Source organism: Fundulus heteroclitus, chromosome 4, assembly GCF_011125445.2.
Source record: "Fundulus heteroclitus isolate FHET01 chromosome 4, MU-UCD_Fhet_4.1, whole genome shotgun sequence".
NCBI lineage: Eukaryota > Metazoa > Chordata > Actinopteri > Cyprinodontiformes > Fundulidae > Fundulus > Fundulus heteroclitus.
Genome location: NC_046364.1, coordinates 38,725,902 through 38,747,178, shown reverse-complemented (window position 1 = coordinate 38,747,178; position 21,277 = coordinate 38,725,902). Strand labels below are relative to the sequence as shown.

Sequence of the window (21,277 nt, the reverse complement as noted above, 5' to 3'; positions counted from 1 at the left end):
TCTCCCCACCCCCACCCCATGGGTTTTCATCCAGCCAACCCCGTCCTTCTCTCTTCATTTTAATGATAAATTTTATATATATATATATATATATATATATATATATATATATATATATATATATATATATATATATATACATATATATAAAACCTCACTCTCTGTTTAAGAGAGATCACATTCTTCATTTTGGGGACCTCAACTTTTTCATTCCCTCCCTTCTCAGGCTCATTTCCTCTCTATCCTCTGAACAAATAAGACGGCTCACCTTCTTTTGCATTTATTCCTTTTATATTCTCCATCTTCTCACACTTTGTGCTGTGATGAATACAGCTGTGTGGGGGAGACAAGCGCATACAAAGAAAACCCTGTTTCTTGTACTTTAAAAGAAGTGAATGGTTTATTTTTAGTTTATTTATATGGACTGTTCTGTGCAGAGATTGTTCTGTTGCAACTTTGCTTTAGATTTGCTATAAAACTACTCTTCTAACATCTTTTAGGATCTAGGCTAAAGGGCAAAGATGCCTTTTATAAAGATTTCTTGTGAGAAACTGATCTCACCACTATTAAGCACCTTTAGATATAGATCTTGCTGTTCTTTCTCTTCAGATGCCACACTCAGGCAAGTCGCTGAGCCAATTTCAAACGAGGAAGTCTGCTAAATGGCAACAACCCGCTCTGAGCTGGGGGAAGTAGGTTCAATAGTCCCTCACCCCAGTGCTTCATTGCTATTGGCTGGAAAATCAATACGAGACTGAAATCCAGCTCTAATTGGTTCTCAAAGACTCCAAAAACACAGACACATTTGTGCAAAGACATGCTTTCGGATAGATACAAACACCATATGGGAAAATAGTTCATTATTGGGATCAATGCTAATTTCAACTATTTATTCTAGCTGGATCCACTGTACAAAAGAATCCATACTGAATGCTTTCATGTGGATGTCTTGAATCGATTGCACCTTAAGGTTTGGGTGTAATTTGAAAATAAGGAAAACCCTCTTTGAGTCACGCCGACACAGTCTGTGATTTTTAAAAGGTGAACGTTTCCAGTGTGACCGTGTTGCTTTGCAATGCCTGCTGAATGTGCTCTTGTAGTCCAAAATTTGTTTTTAATATTTGTAAAACAAGTGATAAAAATCCTTATTTAATTATTGTAGTATAATTCTAAGTTTTAAAAAAAATCACCACTGACCCAACACCTGACATCTCCATCGATTTCTTTAGAATAAATATGTTGGAAATAGTTGGAGAGCCTCTGTGAACAGCAATTTTCAAGTCAATTCTTAATCGTATTTATTTGAAACTGTACAACATGAATATTTCTTAATTAGAAGTAGGTTTGGGCCACTCTAGCACATTAATATGGTGTTATCTTATCTATTCCATTGTACCTCTGGCTGCGTGTTTAGAGTTGTTGCCCTGCTGAAACGTGTACCTCTACTCTAGTCCTGTGTAAGGTTATTTTGGTTATTTTATCAGCTTTCCTGTCCTGCTGCAGAAAAGCCTCCCCAAAGCACGATGGAGTCATCACCATGTTCCACCAAACATGATGTATTCAGGGTACACATGCACATTGTGCTTTGCACACTGGCCAAAAAGGTACATTGTTAGTCTCATCTGACCACAACTCCCTCTCTCACCAGTTTGCTGGCCAAATTTGTGGAGCGCACTACTAATAGTTGTTGTGTAAGCGTATTTTCCCATTTGAGCTGCAGTGCATCCAATGTTACAGTGGACATCTTGGCTGCTTCTGTGATTGATACTCTTCTTCTTCAGCTGGTCAGTGTAATTACAGTGCCATGTCTTTGTAGGTTTTTAGTTGCACCTTTCTCTGCTCTGTGAGATGTTGAAAGCCTGGGATATTGTTTTACAACTTAAAACTGCTTCAGACCTGTCCACAACTTTCTCCCTGACCTGTCTGCTGTTCTTTGGTCTTTGTGATGCTGTTAGGTCACTAATGTTCACCAATAAACCTCTAACGTGGTTTATTATGTGTATTATGTGTATCTAAAATACAGTAAAGTGCATTCCATCACCAAATAAAAAAAAGAATAAATATAAATATCTGAATAGATAAAATTTGTTGCAAGATGAATGCTACTTAAAAGTAAAGTGAAGTTACTGAAAGTGGAAATCGTCAATCCTGCTCACTCAGAAGTGATATTTTCACATTCAGGTCACATCTATGTGATTTATAGAGCCCCAGAGAGCCATAAAAATACAAGAAAAAAACCTATAAAAGACGGTGTATGTATGTGTGTGTGTTGGTTACATCCTCTTGGACTTGCCAGCACTGAAAGCATTAATATTTCAGTGATGAGGTGGAACAAAGTGGCTACTGTACTGGACTGTCATAACAGACTTGCTCACTCATTTAGATACAAGGCACACAGATGCTCAGTAACATCCGTGCCAGGGCAAAATGTGCTTACACATGCTCAGTCGCGACACAGACACACAGTTTGTGACTTGAGAGGAATCGTAGCTGCTATTAAAAATTGATTATCTGTCATAGTATCACTTTCCCCCAAGGTCAAGTTGAGTGTGAGAGTGTGCAAAACACAGGCTGGCAAGATTGACAGAGGCAAAGGGATAAAGCTCTGAGATGGAGAGAGGGGGAGGGAAGCAGGATGGAGCGATAAGATTTATCCGTCGTTTAAATCGAGCAGATGAGGTGTAGATCAGTTTTAGAGGAGACCGAGAACAAAAGACGAAATAAAGCTGTTCCTCTCGGGTATCACAGCATCTCAGTGTGTCGCTCATCATCGTCCTCCAGGTGAGATGAACCGTATGAACATCAGTTATGACAGAGACCTGCAAATGAAGTGACAGCTTTAGAGAAGGATGTGTGAACCCTGGGACGACGCTGCCACATGCTCATATGTTTTCACACCTGAACGAGTGTTCAAGCATTGACGTCAGTAGAACATTTTTTCATGTGGCAAAAAAATATTAAAAATGCTTCAACTGATAAAGAAATAATCAGGGCCACGTGAAATCCATTTTATTTCCCAAATCTGGTTTTATTTTATCCCAAATTCCACTTTTTTTTTTCTGCATTCTAACCCTATTAAATAATAACCTGACTCTTGCCAGATGGATGTAGTTCCGCCGAGTTCCAGACGGGGTCAACGTATCCATCTGGAATCGCTGCCATTGGGAGGGATTTCAATACCACATAAAATGGACAAGCCAATCAGGATCGCCAGGAGGGATTTTCATCAGTGTTGTCCAATTTACCAAATATTAATTCTTTAAAAGAACACCAGAGAATGGCTTTGAAGGCTTTTGTTAGTGGAAATGATGTGTTCGCCCTTCTCCCGACCAGGTCTGGCAAGAGCTTGATCTTCCCTAACGTCAACGTCACGGGTTGGTTTCGATGTGAGTGGTTGAAGTAGCGCCTCAGTAAAGACGACGGACAAGTGGCTTATCCAATCATACGCAAAGGATTTTTGATGAGTCCCCTTCTTCTGAAATACATATCCAATGGAGAGATCCTAGATGTATGTGTGGAGCCGTGTTGAGCTTGGTGGAACTACATCCATCTGGCGAGAGTCAGGTTAATTAAGTAACCCCAAATTGTGTTATTTTGAGGTGAATGAAAAAAAAAATTGCACAACAATTGGCAAAGAGTTTTATGATTACTGTCCGTCAACCTTCCAACATATAACAAAGTTGTGGTTCAGCATAACATTGAGGGCTTTTGCAAGGTATTTAGAAAATATATATTTTTAAAGTAGCAAAAGTGATATTTCACTACTAGGTGGAGCCTGAGCACTGTCTGTAGACCAAAACAATACGTGTATCAAGCCACACCTTTCTCTAACTCCCTCCAGCACCCGGCAACCATTTCCCCTTATCCCCTCTTTCTTTTAAAATGCTTTAGAGTTGAATTCAACACCAAAATATCTCATAAAGAAACATAAAACCTGTAGTAAAACCTTGTGCATATTGCATATTAAACATGACCTTTGTTTTTTGTTTTATCTATCAAACACATCTCCACTGTCTGTCAGTCTTTTTGTATTTCGTTCTCATGTTGTAAGAAGTCCCATGTATTCTTATGCATGCAGTCAATCGCATGCGGTCAAAACTTAGTGAAACGTTGTTTTCCCAAAATCCCCAGCTATAAACGTTGTGCTATGCTTAGACTGTTTTTCATTCTAAGGGGAAATCTGTGTTTTAGTCAGCCTTTTTGCTATGGCTGACAGTTTTTTTTTCTGTGTTGAGAGGAGCACTGATAACCCAACTAACCAGGTAACAAGTACAGGGGCCTACAGAGGTAAAAATACATCAGAAACCACTAGTAGGCTTTTCCTACTCGCCATATGAGCATTTTCTGTGACATTCTGCCTTTTGTAGTGGATGTGGTTCAGGAAAAATAAATCTTTTTTTTTTTTTCTTGCTTGGCTATGTGATATTGCATGTCCAGAGCTTTCCTCACACTTAATTCTCTAATTGGCTGGGCAGTCTCTCTTGACTTCTTCTTGCCTCCTCAGCAACCCAAGAAGTTTAGCTTGCCAAGGAGGCATGCTGGGTACTCCTGAGTGAGGAACCATCCTAAAGCCAGCACCACAAGACATCAGTAAAACCTGCCTATTTCAGAGTGACCATTGGGCAGGCAGAACTGTTGTTGCTCAAAAGTTGAATATCCTTTCAGCAAAGAGAGAAAGAGACGTGGTTGATAAAGTCCCACAGCAGAAATCAAGCAGATTCTGGAAAAAAGGAAACGACCTTGTTAGATCCAAAGTAAGTCCTTCCTTTCCAGTCCAAGCCCTGGTGGTTCTGGTGTTGGAAGCAAATGGATCAAGCTGCTGTGGAAAGTTTGAGTTTCACCTGCTTTTCCCCTTTTTTTCTCCTCCTATAAATGCAAGGTGTTGGAACTAACAATCAAAAATCTAACTTTTGATGAAATTTTGATTGTCAATCAGTTTAATCAGTTCTTTAACAATCAGTTCTCTAGCCATAATCTTACCTTTTTAGCTCCTAACAAGTAGTTTGTAAAATGATTTCACATTTTCATATTTTACTTTATATTTCAGTAGCTTTTACTAAATAAAATCATCTGTAAATAAGCATCTGATTGATTAATAGGAAATGTTAATTCTTGATTTCAAGTTCAAATGAGTTTTTCTTAGGTCCCCCCCCACCTCCACCCCCCATTTTATTTTTGTACTGCCATTTATCTTGTACAATCAGTCAGAACAAACGCACACAACTTCTACAAAACTTAAAACATTGACGATTGGGAGTAACAATCCAAGCAGAAAGTCCATGATTCTGTTTTCTTCAACCCATTCAAGATCGTCCTGAGTTCTTCGTCTCTGTTCTGTTATTGTCCATTTTGACCATTTTTCATTGTGTTGAGCCTTAGTTGTTGTGTCATCGTTTCCATGACTTGTATTTCTTCTATAATCTGTATGTTAGGCTTTTGTTTTTAATGGATTGTCATTAATGTTGATTAGCTCTAAATAAATTTTAACCTAAAGAAATATACAGACATCTTGCTGTTTTTTTTTATTTGTGATACAAAAATACAAATAACCCTTCTAATTTTTCAAAGACTATGAAACATAATATAAGATTTGTATATGTACATTAATATAATTAAAAATACACCATCCGTTCTACATTTGAGTCTTATTCACTTTTTAAATATTTGACAGCTTAAAATGGGTCGCTTGCCTGAGCTCTGCTGTATATGTCTGTGTAAAAATTACAGATGGTTTAATACGTAAGCAGTATTTAGGCATTATGTAGAAGTACAGGAGGTGTCTTTGAGATGCAAAAGCCTTATAGATTCACAGAGGAACTCAGGATGTAGCCTTTTCTCTGCTCCTGCTAAGAAATACAGCAATACATCTGACCTGTGCGGGCTGATTTCCCCCAGCTTAGCATGTAATGTCTCAATCTGTTTTCTGCAGTATTACCATCAGGGACAACGCTAACCCTCCATTACAGCCATAGACAACTTTCATGTATTCTGTCGGATGTGTCGCTCACACGTCCACCGGGAGCTTTGCCGCTTCCTTGACAGCTTTCTATGTACACTGTAATCCTATGAATTTGTGAGCATGCAGGCAAGAACATCAGTGTGTGTGTGGAAATAGTATTTCAGGAGGGAGCTGGTGTCTCTCGGTGGGGGATTCGGTCCGGCCAGTTTGCTGGCCATACAGGCACAGTGATACCTTGATTATTTAAACAATGTGGGTAGGTGACAACTTAGGAATAGAAATCAGCATCTCCATGAAAGCTTATCACCAAAGGGAAGCATTAAGTGTCCCAAAGCTCACTTAGGACTGAATAAAACAAAGGGCTTCTAAGCTAGCAGATGACATGGCTCCCAAATTGTCACTGTTGTAACTTCATCATGGACCTCAAGCTACTTGGATTCTGTGCCTCTCCACTCCTCCTCCAGACTGTGGGATCTAAGTCTCTAAAGGAAATGTGATATTTACTTTCACTTGGTAACAGTGCTTCGGACCACTGAGGGACAGTGCAGGATTTTTTTTTCTCTTGCCTTAGTAAGGCGCTTCTGACGTTTAGCATAACATAAAGAATGCGACACTTGTGGTCCACGCCCTGGATGTGTGCATTTATGCTGATTTTCAAATCGCATAATCCAGCTGCAGTGCACATCTGGTGAATCTCTCCAGAACTATTGAATGGGCTTTGTTTCACAACCCTTTGAAGGCTGTGCTCATCCCTGTTGCTTCTGTACTTTCTCCATTTCTTTCCACTCAGCTTTATACAACTATGATTGCATACAGCACCATGAAAACCACCAACGTCTTCAGCAATGACCTTTTGCAGTTTACCTTTCTTTTGGAGTTAGTCAGGGAAAGGGAAATAAGCAGTCTTTCTTATGATTTTCGGTCATCAATAATATGTCCATAATGCTTCAATATTAAACATTTTAGTTCAATCTGAAAAACTCACACGGAAAGAAAAGACAATAAGAAGATTTTTAGTGATACAATGTTTTTAAGACTTTGGTGCTGAGACCTCGGCAGGAAACATTAACGCTGAATTATACTTCAATATGCATAAACAGGTGTATGAGAATAGGGATGTTTCCCCCAGGCCTGAAACTGGTGGCGGAGTGTAAATAGACAAAGTTTTGTTCAGTTCATAGACGCTGGTTGGCGAGATGATCTACTTGAGCTGTATAGGTGGGATCCAGAAGACTGCGAGAGCTGTACCAGTGCTTCACTCAGGGACCCAGAAAGATAGATGTCCAACTTGGATAAACACAGGTTTGTATGCATGAACCTGTCCATGATGAGCAAGCATGAAGCGACAGTGGAGAGGAAAAACTCCCCTTTGGGAAGAAACCTCTGGCAGAACCAGGCTCAACATGGCGGTCTTCTGCCGGACTGATTAAGATGTGACAGGGAATACATTGAGAGTCCAGGAGGAATTACATTCTGATAGGGACGAGGTTGAAGGAGAATCATGGAAAAGCTAGTTGGAGCTTGGCTACGATGGTGGAGAAGGGGATGTAGGTGGGTTGAATCAGGGTCATCTGAGTCCAAATCAGACATTGCGTAACCACTGCTTGCGCTTTGCCGGGCAGAAGGCTGAGACGTGGGTTTGAAGTTCTTTTAAGATGAACCCATGATGCTGATTAGCTTCGTGGAGGAGCAGTTCAAAGCTGATTGGCTTGCGCCGGAGGCAGATGAGCCTCTGATTGGATGGAGGTAGGCAATAGAGTTTCTTCAATTGAACTTCCGCTTAAGCTTAATTTCATCTTTTGCAGTATTTAAATTTTCTAAGCAGCTGACACATTTTGGGTTGGCTATATGTAATAATGATCAAAAATAAACAGATATAAATACTTGACATATATCCATCCATGTGTCTTGTTCTGTTTTAGCTATAATAATGAAACTATTTTATTGAATAACTGAAAAAATAAAATTTTGAATGATAATTTTAACTAACTGAAATGTACCTGTAATGAAAGGTAAAAGCCCAGTATGATGTATGAGAAGTCTTTATTTGTGACTTTTTTTTTTCTATACAGATATGTTACACAGCATATGATTTGAGTTTATTGGTTGATCATTTATGTGTGTAAATCTACAATTCGTCTCCTTGACAACTGAGAGGACATCTGTCGTGTCCATATGGGAAGACAGACCCAGAAACTCTGAAGGCACTCCAAAGTGACAAGAATAATGTGCTGCAAAAAGAAAAAAAATTAATAAAACTTTTAAGCATTTAACCAGAGATGCATACATTGAAATTACACAAGTTTAAATGCCAACACTGTGAATGCATCATTTTACTCGCTGAGTGTAGTCTTGCCAAATAGCATCTTGTACTGTATTTATTTTACTGCAAAGTTTAATGTGCATGGTATTTGTCTTTTATTTCTAGAACAGCAGTTCCATTTAGTTCGATGACAGACGCTCACAAATAACAACAATGTTGTTGCTTGAAGGCTGATTATACGGAACTAATATAACCCTGAATCTTTTCTAAATATTGTCAGGACTTCCTAACTAAGTAGTTGTAGACAACAGGCTGGATTTATCTCGCCATGAAACATTTTACCACAACTCATTACAAATGCAATTGAACAGAGAGATGGCTTTCGGCCTCATCTGGTAGTTGATATGAACGGCACGCACATATTTTCAGTCATACTTGACTGAAGAGCCAAATAGTTCAAACACATGGAGCTCAAACAAATAACAGATGATTCACACGCACACGCACACACACACACACACACACACACACACACACACACACACACACACACACACACACACATAAAAAATGGGATGTTTTTCCTCTAAATGTTTCGACATGGAAACTTTTGCATAAAGTCTGATTCTTTTATCCCACAGTCATTCGTTTTCCAGCTGTGGGGACACAGAAAGTCAGGGAGGCTCTCAGTCAAACTGTGGAGGAGGGGGGGGCGGGGCGGGGGGGCACTAAAAACTCATTACATGGACGATCAATATTGCACACACTCGAGAGCCAAGTGTGTGCTTGGTCCTCCAGCATACACTCACACACACACACACACACACTCACGCACGTTTCATCACGCAATGACGATGGTGACAGATGACTTTTGTCAGCCTGAAGTGTGTTACCATGGTAACCATTAGGCTATATTTTGGTATCCTACAGCAGGGGAGCCCCGTTGACACACACATACAAACGAATACACTTAGATAAACTGGTGAAGGTCGTGATGAAATACTACAGCTCAGTATTTCCGCAGATTACACCAACCTTTGGGCTTAAATAACTCCCTTTTAAGATGAAGAAGACCCCCCCCCCCCAAAAAAAAACAAAAAACAACAACAACAACAAAAACAAAAAATGTTGGAGCAACTGATATTGCAGTAGTGCTCAGCTGATAATTATCAACAGTGATATCTTTGCTTAAATGGGTAATTGTTTTTCTAAACAACACACGTCTAACCTTGGATTTCTGTTTATTCTGTTTTATGTGACAATTAATCAGTCAGACATGCTGTAACCATTCATGCACATCAACTTTAAAATGTATTTGCACAGTTAACATGAATATTTTTATCATGCTTATTGAATGACTTTTAGAGTAAAAACATAGCGTGTTAAAATAAAATAAAAACTAATCATCAGGCTTCCCTTACAGTCCCCCAGTCTACTGCTAAAACAGAAAAGCAAAAAATAATTCCTTCCAAACAAGAGAAAATCATTTAATCCAGATTATTTTCTTCATTGTTTGCTGTCAGAGTTTTCTGCAATTATTATTAATGATTGATGTTGCTGTAGGCTTTTTGGAGGTCTTTCAATGTTTTTTTTGTTGTTATTGTTTTTTTTTTTTGGGGGGGGGGGGGGGGTTTTGGCTGCTTTTCATTTTCAGCTTTAACTTGTTTAAAGGAAAGCTATGTGTTCTTGAAGCCATAAAAGTATGAATGACCCACAGATAATTCATCCATAAGCAGGGGATGTTTTAATGTGTTTAATTAAATCTATATACAGATATAAAATAATATTTTTAGCATCAGCGTAGTCCTGAAGAGCTAATTGGTAAAAAATGTCACACATTAATCCAATAATCATTTCAAAATCAAAATTCCAGCTTCTATATCAGGACTTTTCATTCATATTTCAAACTTTTAGTTTCCTGTTCTTAGCAGACAGGAGTACCCAATACGGTCTTTTGCTTCAAGTTTTAACGTGTTTTACAGCTAGAGATGGTATTCAGCATACCTTGATGATGCTAAGTGATTATTGAAGCTACTGTTGTCTTTCTATGATCTCTAACAAGGCAGTTTTTGTCCATACAGACATATTAAGACCAGCCCTGGTAACAGCAGTCACGCCACATTCAGTCACTTAAATCCCTTTCTGTCCCATTCTCATGCTAGATTTCACCAGGTCCAGATGAAGCAGTGAGGTTTCTACTATTTGATTAGATGGTTTGCTATATATGTGAGAATATATAAAGGTGGTGACCACTAAATGTTTTTATACCGGGACTTTAAAAAAACTAAAAGTTAATCCAATAATGTCTCCAAACCTGTCTACATGGTAAATTAATGTACAAGTTGAGCAATATTCAGTAAATATAAAGGTTGCATAGCCACACAGCTCATACTTAATTTATTATTCCTGAAAACTCACATGTTCTTTTATTTAGAAAAAATCCACAACTTAACCTCAGTTTTGTAGTAAACTTGAACAGGCATGCAAGTAATCATAACAACACACACACACACACACACACACACACACACACACTGAAAGAGAAACATGTTTGATCGGTGAAAGGAGTGGGTAGAAGTGTAAACTTATACCCACACCTTCTTCCTACATCATATACAACCTGTCATTTAGTTTTCTCTAGAAGTTATAATCATTATTTCAGAAATTATTATTAAATTATTATCATATAGTATATATTTGAATATTATATGTCAATATACATTTCATTATACCATTATCACAAATTACAGAAAGAGAAATTCAAAGTAACAGTTGAGAATCTGAACTTTTTTAATTGCTACTGCTGCTTTAAATTTTAAGCATAATAAGAGTAATAATTCGATTTCTTTATTTCTAGTTAAGAAAATTATGTTGTATGAGAGGACCACTAATTGTTTTTTTTTTTTTTTTTTGAAAGAAAATGACGCAGCAGAAGGAAATGAACCTTTCCATTACCTTTCCAAGCCCAGGAGTATCTTTGATCTTGTTGGCTGCACGGAGAAGACAAGGCGGAGCAGGTGGAGGCGCCGTCAACAAAGCAGAGCTGAAGTTAGTCGGGAACACGTGAGGGTCACATGACGGGGGTGGAGATGATGTCACTGGGGCCGTAACCGCGCCGGTCTTCTGCTTCTTCTTCTTTGATGTTAAGTTCAATTTCTGAGCAGCTCTGAGAAAGAGAAGCAGAGATGTCCTTTAAATGATCTGGTCAGTATGTTAAAATCATGTGTGTGAAATAACTGACTGAATCTTCCAGTATAGGGTGATACCATAACACTGAGAAGTTTCCATCCATTCAGTAGGGGCATGAATGTCAGTAATTTGTGGCTCTTGATAGTTCATTTTAAGTGTTGAATAATAATTGCTGCAAAAATGTTATTTTATTTTGGATTCACAGTGTCAGAATCATAAATCTAAACTTAAATGTATAAATACACCCCCACTATTATGTGCTTAAGGTAGTGCCTTCGTGGTGTAGCGTGTTAAGTCTGCGTCTTTGATATGAGAGACCCAGCTTTGAACCTGGTTGCGTTAGGAAGGGCGTCCGGCAGAAAACCTCTGACAAGCCTGAATGTTCCGACTTGCTGTGGTGACCCTTGAATAAAAGACGAGGTGAAAGGACCCACACAGAAATATTTGCCCACATGTCCTTTACCAAGTTGCATAAAAACAAAATGGTGTGTGTACTATCCACCAACAAGCTTTTTAGTATAACCCTGGCTGGATATTTGACTATTTTACCTCTTCTTAGAAATGGTGGCACTTTAAATTGCTTGACCGGGCTTTTAGGCATACATTTTCTGTAAGGTTGATATTAGCAACATTCCAGGAGATCAATGTTAGCTTATTTTATCCCTCCAAAAAACTATTTTCATTGACACAGCTGACCCAAGCTCTCACTTCTGATGAAACTATCAAACAGGAGCTGTGAAAACCCAACGTCACCGCCTAGCGTGGCATGAGTTTATCAAGTCCATGGACTAGAAGACCAAAATTAAACCACTGTAACATGACTCAAATTACAGCGGTCCGCACAGACAAGCAAAACACCTTCTACAGAGAAGTTTTATGGACATATGAGACAAAGACTGAGCTATTTGGCCCCAATAACAAAAACAAAAAAAAGATTTAGAGGCGTCAAACTCAGCGTTTCAAAGCCACGAATGCTGTACCAGCTATCGAGCATGGTAGTGGCAGCGTCATACTTGTACTGCTCTGTTTTGTTGTCAGTGGTGTTGGTGTGTTGCACAAGGTGTACGGGGTGCTATTCGTCTTTACATAAACAGCTACATGGTTGAGACGTTGACACAACTGGGTGTTTCAAGAGGACTGTGATCCCCACACACCTGACCTGGTCTTCCTTCAAGGCTTACGTTAAGCCTTGAAGGAATGGCCCTGGGAACCAAATCAAAAATGTATGATGCGTGCTTAAAAGCCTGGACATTGCCAGGAATCCCACCGATCTAAACGAGCTCTGCCATTTCCCAAAAGAAGGGATGGTCAAATATACAGCTAGAATTATGTCAGCAGCTTCTTCATTGCTACATAAAATGTGGTTTCTCTGTAACTTTCTAAGGGAGATTTAACCAAAGGTTAATAGGGGCTTATACATTTCAATCAATGTGTATAAAATTGATCCTGTTTTGAGTAGAGAAAATTCTCAAAAAAATCTAAACTTTTGCAGTTTTTGCTTTTAAAAATCAGTTTTATATTTTTCCAACCTTGAAAAGAACAATTTGAATCACATTTAAATAGTAGTTATAGTATATATATAATCCACTTTAACTACAACTGCATACAGAGTCAGGAAGGGAGTATTTCATTCCCCGCAACGAGCACCAGCGGTAGCTACTTTCACATCCAGCGGCTGTATTACCAATTTAACCAAATGAAAGTCCACTAAAACAGCGGTAGCTACACTTCCTGCACTGTTCTGCTTTAAGTCGCACATTTCATTTAGAGAACACAGAAGAAGAGGAAGAAAGAGCGAGAGACCTTGTGCCCTGATACACTCTTTGTCAAGAAGCTATATTCGCACACCATTGGCTTTCAATTAACTGCTGCAAGTTTCCGAAATAGGAGCGAGGTAGAGAGTCAGCGAAAAGGGGGGGAGTGGGAAAGGGGGGAGGGAGGAAGAGAGATGTGAATCAAGTGACCCGTGGAACGATGAAGCACTTCACCATTTGACTGGCTCTCCCTGGAGATTTGTGTGTGAATCCGTGTGAGTGTGTCTGGCTGCACACAGCGTGAAACAAACCTCCATGAGAGGACCACTAATTGGGTTTTTTTTTTTTTTTTTTTCAGCGCACAGGCTGAGCTTACACGTTTGAAACGCGATCAAAGGCAATTACAAATCTGTATTATGTTGGTGTAATGTTTCAAACCTCCCTATGCATCACATGAAGAAGACTATTGAAATCTGTCATTAGCAGGATTGTATTGGATCTCCTTATTACCAACTGGTCTGTGCAGACAGGAGTATACGTGCGTTTTCTAATCATGGTCTACCTATTTTCTACATGCCACAAAATATGTTTTGTTCAAGTGAAATATTTGAATTAATAATTTGCAATTGCCTTGTTGTCCATGAAGGGAGGTGCAGGGGCTGCTGCAGTGCTGCTGATGGTTGCAGTATGCGCCATGACAATGATGGATTCGTTCATTCTGCTACAGGGGATTCCTGCTTGTAACCTGCATGCATTTTCTTTTTTTTTTCTTCCTCAGTACAATAATGCTTAGCTGGGAATGTCCAAAGCTAAGCATTATTTTATTCTTCTATGCGGTTTTCGTGTTCTGCAAAACATTTGACGTGCTTTTTAGCCGTCCTTTGTTACAATTTCCAGATCGGAAATCTGATCGCTTGCGAAATTTCTTTTCTCCGCTTCAGTGATTCAATCCATGGCTAAATTACAGCAACAGACACTCCGGCAACACCTAATTGGTGGTGTTTAATGGCAGGAGGCCTGGGATTTGGTTAAATGAATGTATTCCAAACCAACCCTAAATTGAACTGTACTTGTTTCACATCAGTCAGCTCAATCTAATCATCAGCTCCTCTCCATTACCATGACTCCCCAACTCCTTTTTTTCTGTCCTCCATCCTTGATCTCTACCATCCTGAAACCTCACCCTCTGGTTTCTCTCACTCGTTATTTTTCCTCTACATCCTTTCATCTCTGCCCTCCATACATCCACTCATCCTTCCTGAAATGCATTGATTCCTTCAGCACCGACTGCCTCTTCCTCTGCCCTCGTAGACTTAAAGTGTCCGCCTGTTGTTAGAAAGCATCAGAGGTCAGCCGGTAACAAGACGCCGCGTTGTTTTCTTCCTCCTTCCATGCAAACACAAACACCTTTTGCTTTGGACACGCTGCTGATTGATGGCTGGTGTCTCCGGGCTGTTTTGTTGGTTCAGTGGTTAATTACGTTCTGTTTAGCAGGAGGAAGAAGATGCGAAGGGAGACAGAGAGTGATGGTGGTCGTGTGAAAGTGTGCTTGTGTGTGCCGCATTAGGTCAGAATGACTGGGACAAAAGACTGGCTTACTGATTGCTGACATTGATATTATGATCACATAATGTTGCCGGGATTACCGTTTAAGCAGACTGATATTAACTCTTAGTTAATTTAAAGACATGAGGAGATAATGGATATTTTTCAAAACTGAGGTTTATCAGTTTAGATGATTGCACATAGTCAGTTATTATATTTTTTAATCAGGTCAATTTCTAAATTATTTACTTAAACAAAAGAAACGCTGGATTTTAATTTGGTTTTTCTACATGAAAAAAACAAAAGTGTTTTTGAATAAAAAATAAATGCAGTTTAAAGAAAGATTTCCACGGCCTGATTTGGACTTACGAAACGTTAAATTAAAGGATACGTTTCAAGAGAAGAGATAAAAAAGGTTAAGGGATTAAACTTTTTTTAAACGTTTCAGGTTTTGACACCAGAACTATTAAGATAGAACCAAGAAGGGTACCGGCACTGTTGGGTTCAGACAATTGTTTATCTTCTTGGAACCGGTTTGAGTTTCTCCTCTGGGGTTCTGTCGCCTCCATTCCTCTTTCGGCTGGAGGTACAGTCCACTATATCTCTTAGACTTAGACTTAGACAACTTTATTTGACATTTTGTATGCACAGAGTGAGTACAGAACAAAATTTCTTTGCATACAGCTTGTAAATTGCAGTAAAATTGAATTACAGTATAAGGTGCAGCAGTGATTCAAAAGTAAACAATTGAAATGTAGACAATGCAGGAGAAGTCACAGTGTACAGGTGAGTATTTTTAAAAACTATTTGTATGTGCAGAATCGATTGTGCAAAGGGCATTTGTGCAAGAAGGGAAAGCTTCTTAGTTCTGATTCAGTTTGTAAATGTTCTGGATGGTTCCTCACTTTGGATCACTGCATAACCAGTTTGGATGAAAGCTAAAAGCTTCACCAAGTGATGCTGATCATGGTGGAAAAAAAAACTAAACTGGAAAATGGAGCAATGATAGAGGTGAAACTTACCACAAGATGAAAATTTTACTCCTATCCTACAAGTGCACAAATGGAAGGATTACAACATTATTGTTTAGAGTACAAGAGATGACCAAAAAATCAGAACAACAAAAGTGTTTTTGATCTGATCAGATAAAATAGTTTTTTTCCCCCACTGACCATCTGTCCAGATCATCAATCCACCAGCATGATGGGTGGCTAATTGGTGCTCATTTATCATGGGATGAAATGGTCTTCCTTAAAGGACCCTAAAAAAACAGCCAGCAAGAGGCGGGCGGGGGCAGAAAAAGAGACAGCAGCCTACACATCTCTGCCATCCTCCATCTGAAATAACGATGCCCTCCCGATTCACCAATTCACTTGGGGCCTATTCATTTACTCAGCTGCCTCACACAGCACACACAGAGCCAGGCAAATCCCCACAGATCCAATCCTTGGAGCATGCAGTTAAAGAAAATTCCTGCACTGCTAGAAAGTCCCTCCCCCTCTGAGTAAGAACATGCACACACCACCGCAAGTCTCTATTCCACCGTCCCCAGAGGGCCACTGCAGCACAGGGAAGACGCAGAGCTGCTGTGCAAGTGTGACATATTCCACAGACAGATCGCCACTAATGAAAGATATTACTCAGATATGCATTAGAGTGGAGGTAAAGGAAAGGTCAGTGTGGAAATGGAGAAAGGGAAGAGAATAGAGGAGAGAGGAGAGAACAATGGGAAAGGAGGAGAGCAATTAGATGAAAACAGGAGAGCTGCATGCTGAGGAGAAAACAAGAAATGGGGATGGACAGGAGAGGCTGAGGAGAAATGGAGAAAGACAGGGGATCAGGCGAGAGGACCTGGGGTGGACACGGGGATTTGGCTGTGTGCAGACAGCGAGCCGAACGAAAATTATGTTTGTGTCTGTATGCGGTCCACGTCTAAGAGTAAAGACCCAGACCTGCATGGGATTTAGCAGCCCTGCGAGGCTGCTCTTACTGACCGTAAACACGGGATAATAGGCAACTGCGCACACGTTCCCACATGATCCCAGTCACAAATAAAAATACAACAGAGTGCAACCGTGAGGTGGAAATTTACAATGACACAGGTGGGACAGAAAATCTCCCACAAAATGACGCGCACAAGAACAGGTGTAAAAGACATGCATGAATAGACCCAGTTTGATTTCATGGTTGTAAAAAGTTTTTCCATCATACCCACCCATCGTATTAAAATGCCAGAGACATTTAGGCCTTTTCTCTGGTTGTTTAGAGGCCAAAGTAGGTCCTTACCATTGTTGCAAGCTGTCAGTCAGTTGTGCACAATGATCAAATGAGGGGATTTTTACATGAAGCGAGTGTTTGCACATTTCTGTACATAGTCAATATTATAGCAATACACTGAGCATTTTAACAGCAGTAGTAATAGCAATTTAATTTATGTACTTTTTAAATAGAAGTGGTTGGCTTCAGTTTCATACAATTTTAATTTTGATCCTTCAACTATGCCGATCATATCATCACAATCCCTTATCCTGGCCCACAATTGTGCTCATTAAAACTATAAAAGACCTTTTATTGGAATAGATGTGTACATGTCCACACAACCTGAGTTTCTTTAGAGGTTCAAGCTCTTACAGCTGGATGCTATTTTATTATTTAACCCAGATGTGTTTGTTAGTATAAAACAGCATTTGATATGTGACAGTGTGTGTTCGACAGTGTCCCTGTGTAATTTAGAGCTCTGACAGACAACATTATGTCTGCTACACTCGTGTATATCAGTTATATATCACAGACACACTCATTTAATTATCTGCAGATGAACAGCGGAGAAGAGGTGTGAAAGCAACGGAGGAAAACCCATCAGTATCATTTAAAATGCGATTCAAAGCAGTTCATTAGATATGACGTCCCGGCGATTCTTCAGATTCGGCGACGCGCTCAGACTCGGGTGTAACCCATGAATAATTCACTCGTTCATTTTGAGCTTGCTGTTTTTCATCAATAATGTAGGCATGTTACCCGTGTCTTATGTTGTCCTGCTAAGCATTTTTTCTGGGCTTGATTACATAGATAACTGATTACTGGATAGCTTTCTACCGAGAAATAATAATGTCTCAGTCCACAGTGAACCAATTCTCATTTACAACACATATCTAGCCATGAGGCAATATTAGAGGGCATTAAAGAGATTTTTTACACCTTTATCATTCCAGAAAAAAGAAAGAACAGCTTTAACACTAAAACCTGTTAACAACTTCATAGTCAAATGCATTTATTTGTGAGTCTTATTTTACTCCTTCTGCTCTATTGGCAGAGAATTTCATAGCAGGGCTGTTTAAAGGTAGAAAAGTCTGAAATCTGATACTCAGAACATGATTTGATCTTATTCTGATGTACCTTTCCCCTGTTTTGTAATAATTTCTCTATGTGAAATCTTAAATTGTAGGGTGATTGGGAAGTACAAACCCCTGTCAAATAAGTAGGAGTTTAATTTCAAAGCTTTTTTCACCTTAATGTAATATAATATAAAATATCCAAAAATTGTATTCAAGAAATCCATAACGTATGCAAAACTGTGTAGAGCCTGAAGCAAATGCTTTGTTTTTTGCACCTTCTGATGCAACATTTACTCTTCTTGGGTACATGCTAAGAATCTTTTCATGTGACGTTTTCTGGAAATTTGCAGACTTCTTCTGAAGTCACAGTTTGCAATGAGGTAGCAAAGGATCAAAATGTACAAAGTTGTCAGTAACAGGTGAAAAAAAGCTAAAATCTACAGCAATAGAAAGACAGTCAAACTGACTGACAACATTGGTATTACAAATGCTGGATGTTTCTCCGAAACTGATGGAACAATGAGAGAAAATGTTCAAGGAGGCTTTCCAGAGCCCGATGATAATGCTGCAGGAGCTGCAGGAGGCTCTGGCTGGTACTGCTGGTGTTGTACGTGTGACAACAATCTGCTGTAGCCTTCATAAGTCTGCACTAAGAAGTAGGACTGAAGGCAAGAAACATTTGTTCCAAAGAAAACATCCAGGCATGGAGAAAATATTGTAAAACCTTGTGGGAAAAACCTGTTATAGTCGGCTGAAATCAAACTTGAACTTTAGGTCGCAATGTCTAACAGCATGTTTGGCACAAAAACAACACTACTCATCAAACTTGATCTAGAAGGATGAAGAGAGAATACATTTTTCATGTGAAAAATAGTCTCACTTTTTTATTTTCAACCTGCATCCCAGCAAATCAACAAAATAACAGTTTCCCCAAAATAAAGTAAAAGTTTTTCGAGGTGTCCTAGCAAGGGCTGTGGACCAGACTCGTCTTCATAATTTAGACTTTTTAGCTCGGTAGATTGGGAAAAATATTGCAAAGTCAAAATGTTGCACGTTGATAGACTTACCAAATAATACAGATGGGGGTTCAACTGAGCACTGGTTTAAGCATCTGTACGTTATGCAATCAGGTTACCGTAGCTCTTTTTTGTTTTCTAAATGTTTCCCCTAATATTTAACCTTTCTTGTTGTACTGAAAGGATACATGGCACGTCCAAGTTGGAAATGGCTTTAAAAAATTATTTCATGGTCTTGTTTTTTACGTCACAAAAGCTTGGCATTTTAACAGGGGGAGTACACTTTTCAGAGTCACTGTAGAAAGCTCAGTATGATGCAGAGAGACTCCCAACATTCTCTCTTCTGGGCTTTTTTTTTTTTTTTTTCCTTAATGCTGCCATCAGGCAAAAGCATGACCAGTAGACCGTTACTAAGCTTTCTGCCTTAAGTTGTTAATATGCCTAAAACAGCTGTAATTAATATTGAGGCAAGCCGATTTGGATGAAATTCTGAGTTATAATCTGCAGAGGTCTCATTGCGGCTGATAAATGTGGTCTAATCATATAAGTCAAAGCCAAATGAGCCTCCCATCCTTAGTTGGTCTGAGAGATTTAGCACTGAAAGAGTTTCACTGTACCTGGCGAAGAAGGAGGCCGCCGCAGAAGTGGCAGTCGGTGCCGAGGTGGTTACAGCCGGCGTGTTACAGGGAGAGCTTGTGTGTGACGGCGAGTTCGTGTGTGCAGGGGAGTGCGAGTTGTAGCGGTTCAGGGCAGCTTCAGTCACTCCTTCTCTTGAGGTGTCGGAGATCATCTGGGAGATCTGAAGCAAAGACAGGGGGACCCTTTAGTGTGCGCCACAAAAATAAGGACAGTTTATAGAGAAAAGGCACACTTTAAAAGGGAAATTACCAACAATATCCCACAGCTGATGCATGCACACAATATTGTACAAGCCTGGTTTGTACATAAAGTAACCATATTTACCAAGATGTGATAAAGGCATAGGACAAAATAAATTATAAGGAGAGAGCAAAATGCTGTAACTCCATTCTCTTAAATCTGCTCGATGGCAAACATTTTTTACATAGACTACAGTTAATCTTTGGTCTAATATTTTTCAGATAGACAGGTAAATAGACCATTGTTGCTTTTCGGTACACCCCCCCCCCCCTTTTTTTGGGAGGGATTAATTTGATCTACAGTGACAAATCCTCCTGTTCTTCTTGTTTGTTTCTAGGAAAGAAGTTAATCCTTTTGCGAACATTTGAACACTACAGCAAAAGCTAAAGCGTCTAATGCACTGTGTGTGTTGTTAATAGTTGACTGACAGCAGATAACCTCTCTATTGATCAGCAGGCTGCTTGGTTGCAGATATACAGAAGAAAACTGGAAAAAGAAAGATCACTACCTCCTCCTGGGCATCTTATGACCATCTATTTAGTTTATCTATCCAGTTCCTGTTTTCAACTCATTTTATTAAAGATCTGAAATATAGATTTGTTTAACCGCTTTTCTTCAGAACGCTGCATCTTAATATATTGTGTTAGTGGAGTTAGCACTTTCTTAAACCTAATTTAAATAAAGACAATACCAAAAAAAAAAATGTCAGCTTGTAACACTTTAATAAACTATTTACCAGCTAACATCAAATAAAATTTCCAATAGAAAGGTCAGCTGATCTGTAGAAATGCTCTCTGTTGTTTCTGGTCAAAACTGTTTTGTTTAAAATATGAAGCAGGCCATAAATAGAACAATACACTCTGTATTGATTGAACATGCTGTATTAATTTCCTGTTTGTCTGTTTAGACCCTCCAGCAGCCATTAAGTAAGTTATGTGTTCACGCTGAGACGTTTTAAGCAACATGTGTGTCTGTAAATGATGAGATTAATTTCCTACAGACACAATAGTAAAGAGATAAACACCATAAAGAACACAGTTCCAAAAATGTGTGTTTCATCTCTCCAAATGCAATTGATTGTAGACCTGTGTGCTGATATACTCCATCTCAGCATACAATTCCTACTGCAACATAACAAATCAGCCCTGGAGAGGATAGTGAAAGGGTCAGACACTTCCAACACTTCCTCCCTGAACTTTTCAAATGCTACCGGGAGGCAAAATCATTACCTTTAGACTATTACACAGCTTTCTGCATCAAGTTGTTAAAATGCTGAACTGTTCTCCAGGTTCAGCACTTTACAGCATTTGGTCATATATGTTGATCTGTTCTTTGTT

General features: G+C 39.2%; 1 protein-coding gene across 3 annotated transcripts in view; it reads right to left on the bottom strand.

The window, feature by feature from the left end:
• The window catches only part of kif26ba (kinesin family member 26Ba), a 119,541-nt gene that overhangs the window by 46,181 nt on the left and 52,083 nt on the right, over nucleotides 1-21,277 (bottom strand). For all 3 annotated transcript variants that reach the window (XM_036136527.1, XM_012881517.3, XM_021308067.2), the window contains exons 4-5: nucleotides 19,679-19,860; nucleotides 11,178-11,388 (exon numbers count right to left, since the gene is read on the bottom strand). In XM_036136527.1, coding sequence (XP_035992420.1) covers nucleotides 11,178-11,388; nucleotides 19,679-19,860 — 393 coding nt within the window. The remainder of the gene's footprint in view (nucleotides 1-11,177; nucleotides 11,389-19,678; nucleotides 19,861-21,277) is intronic.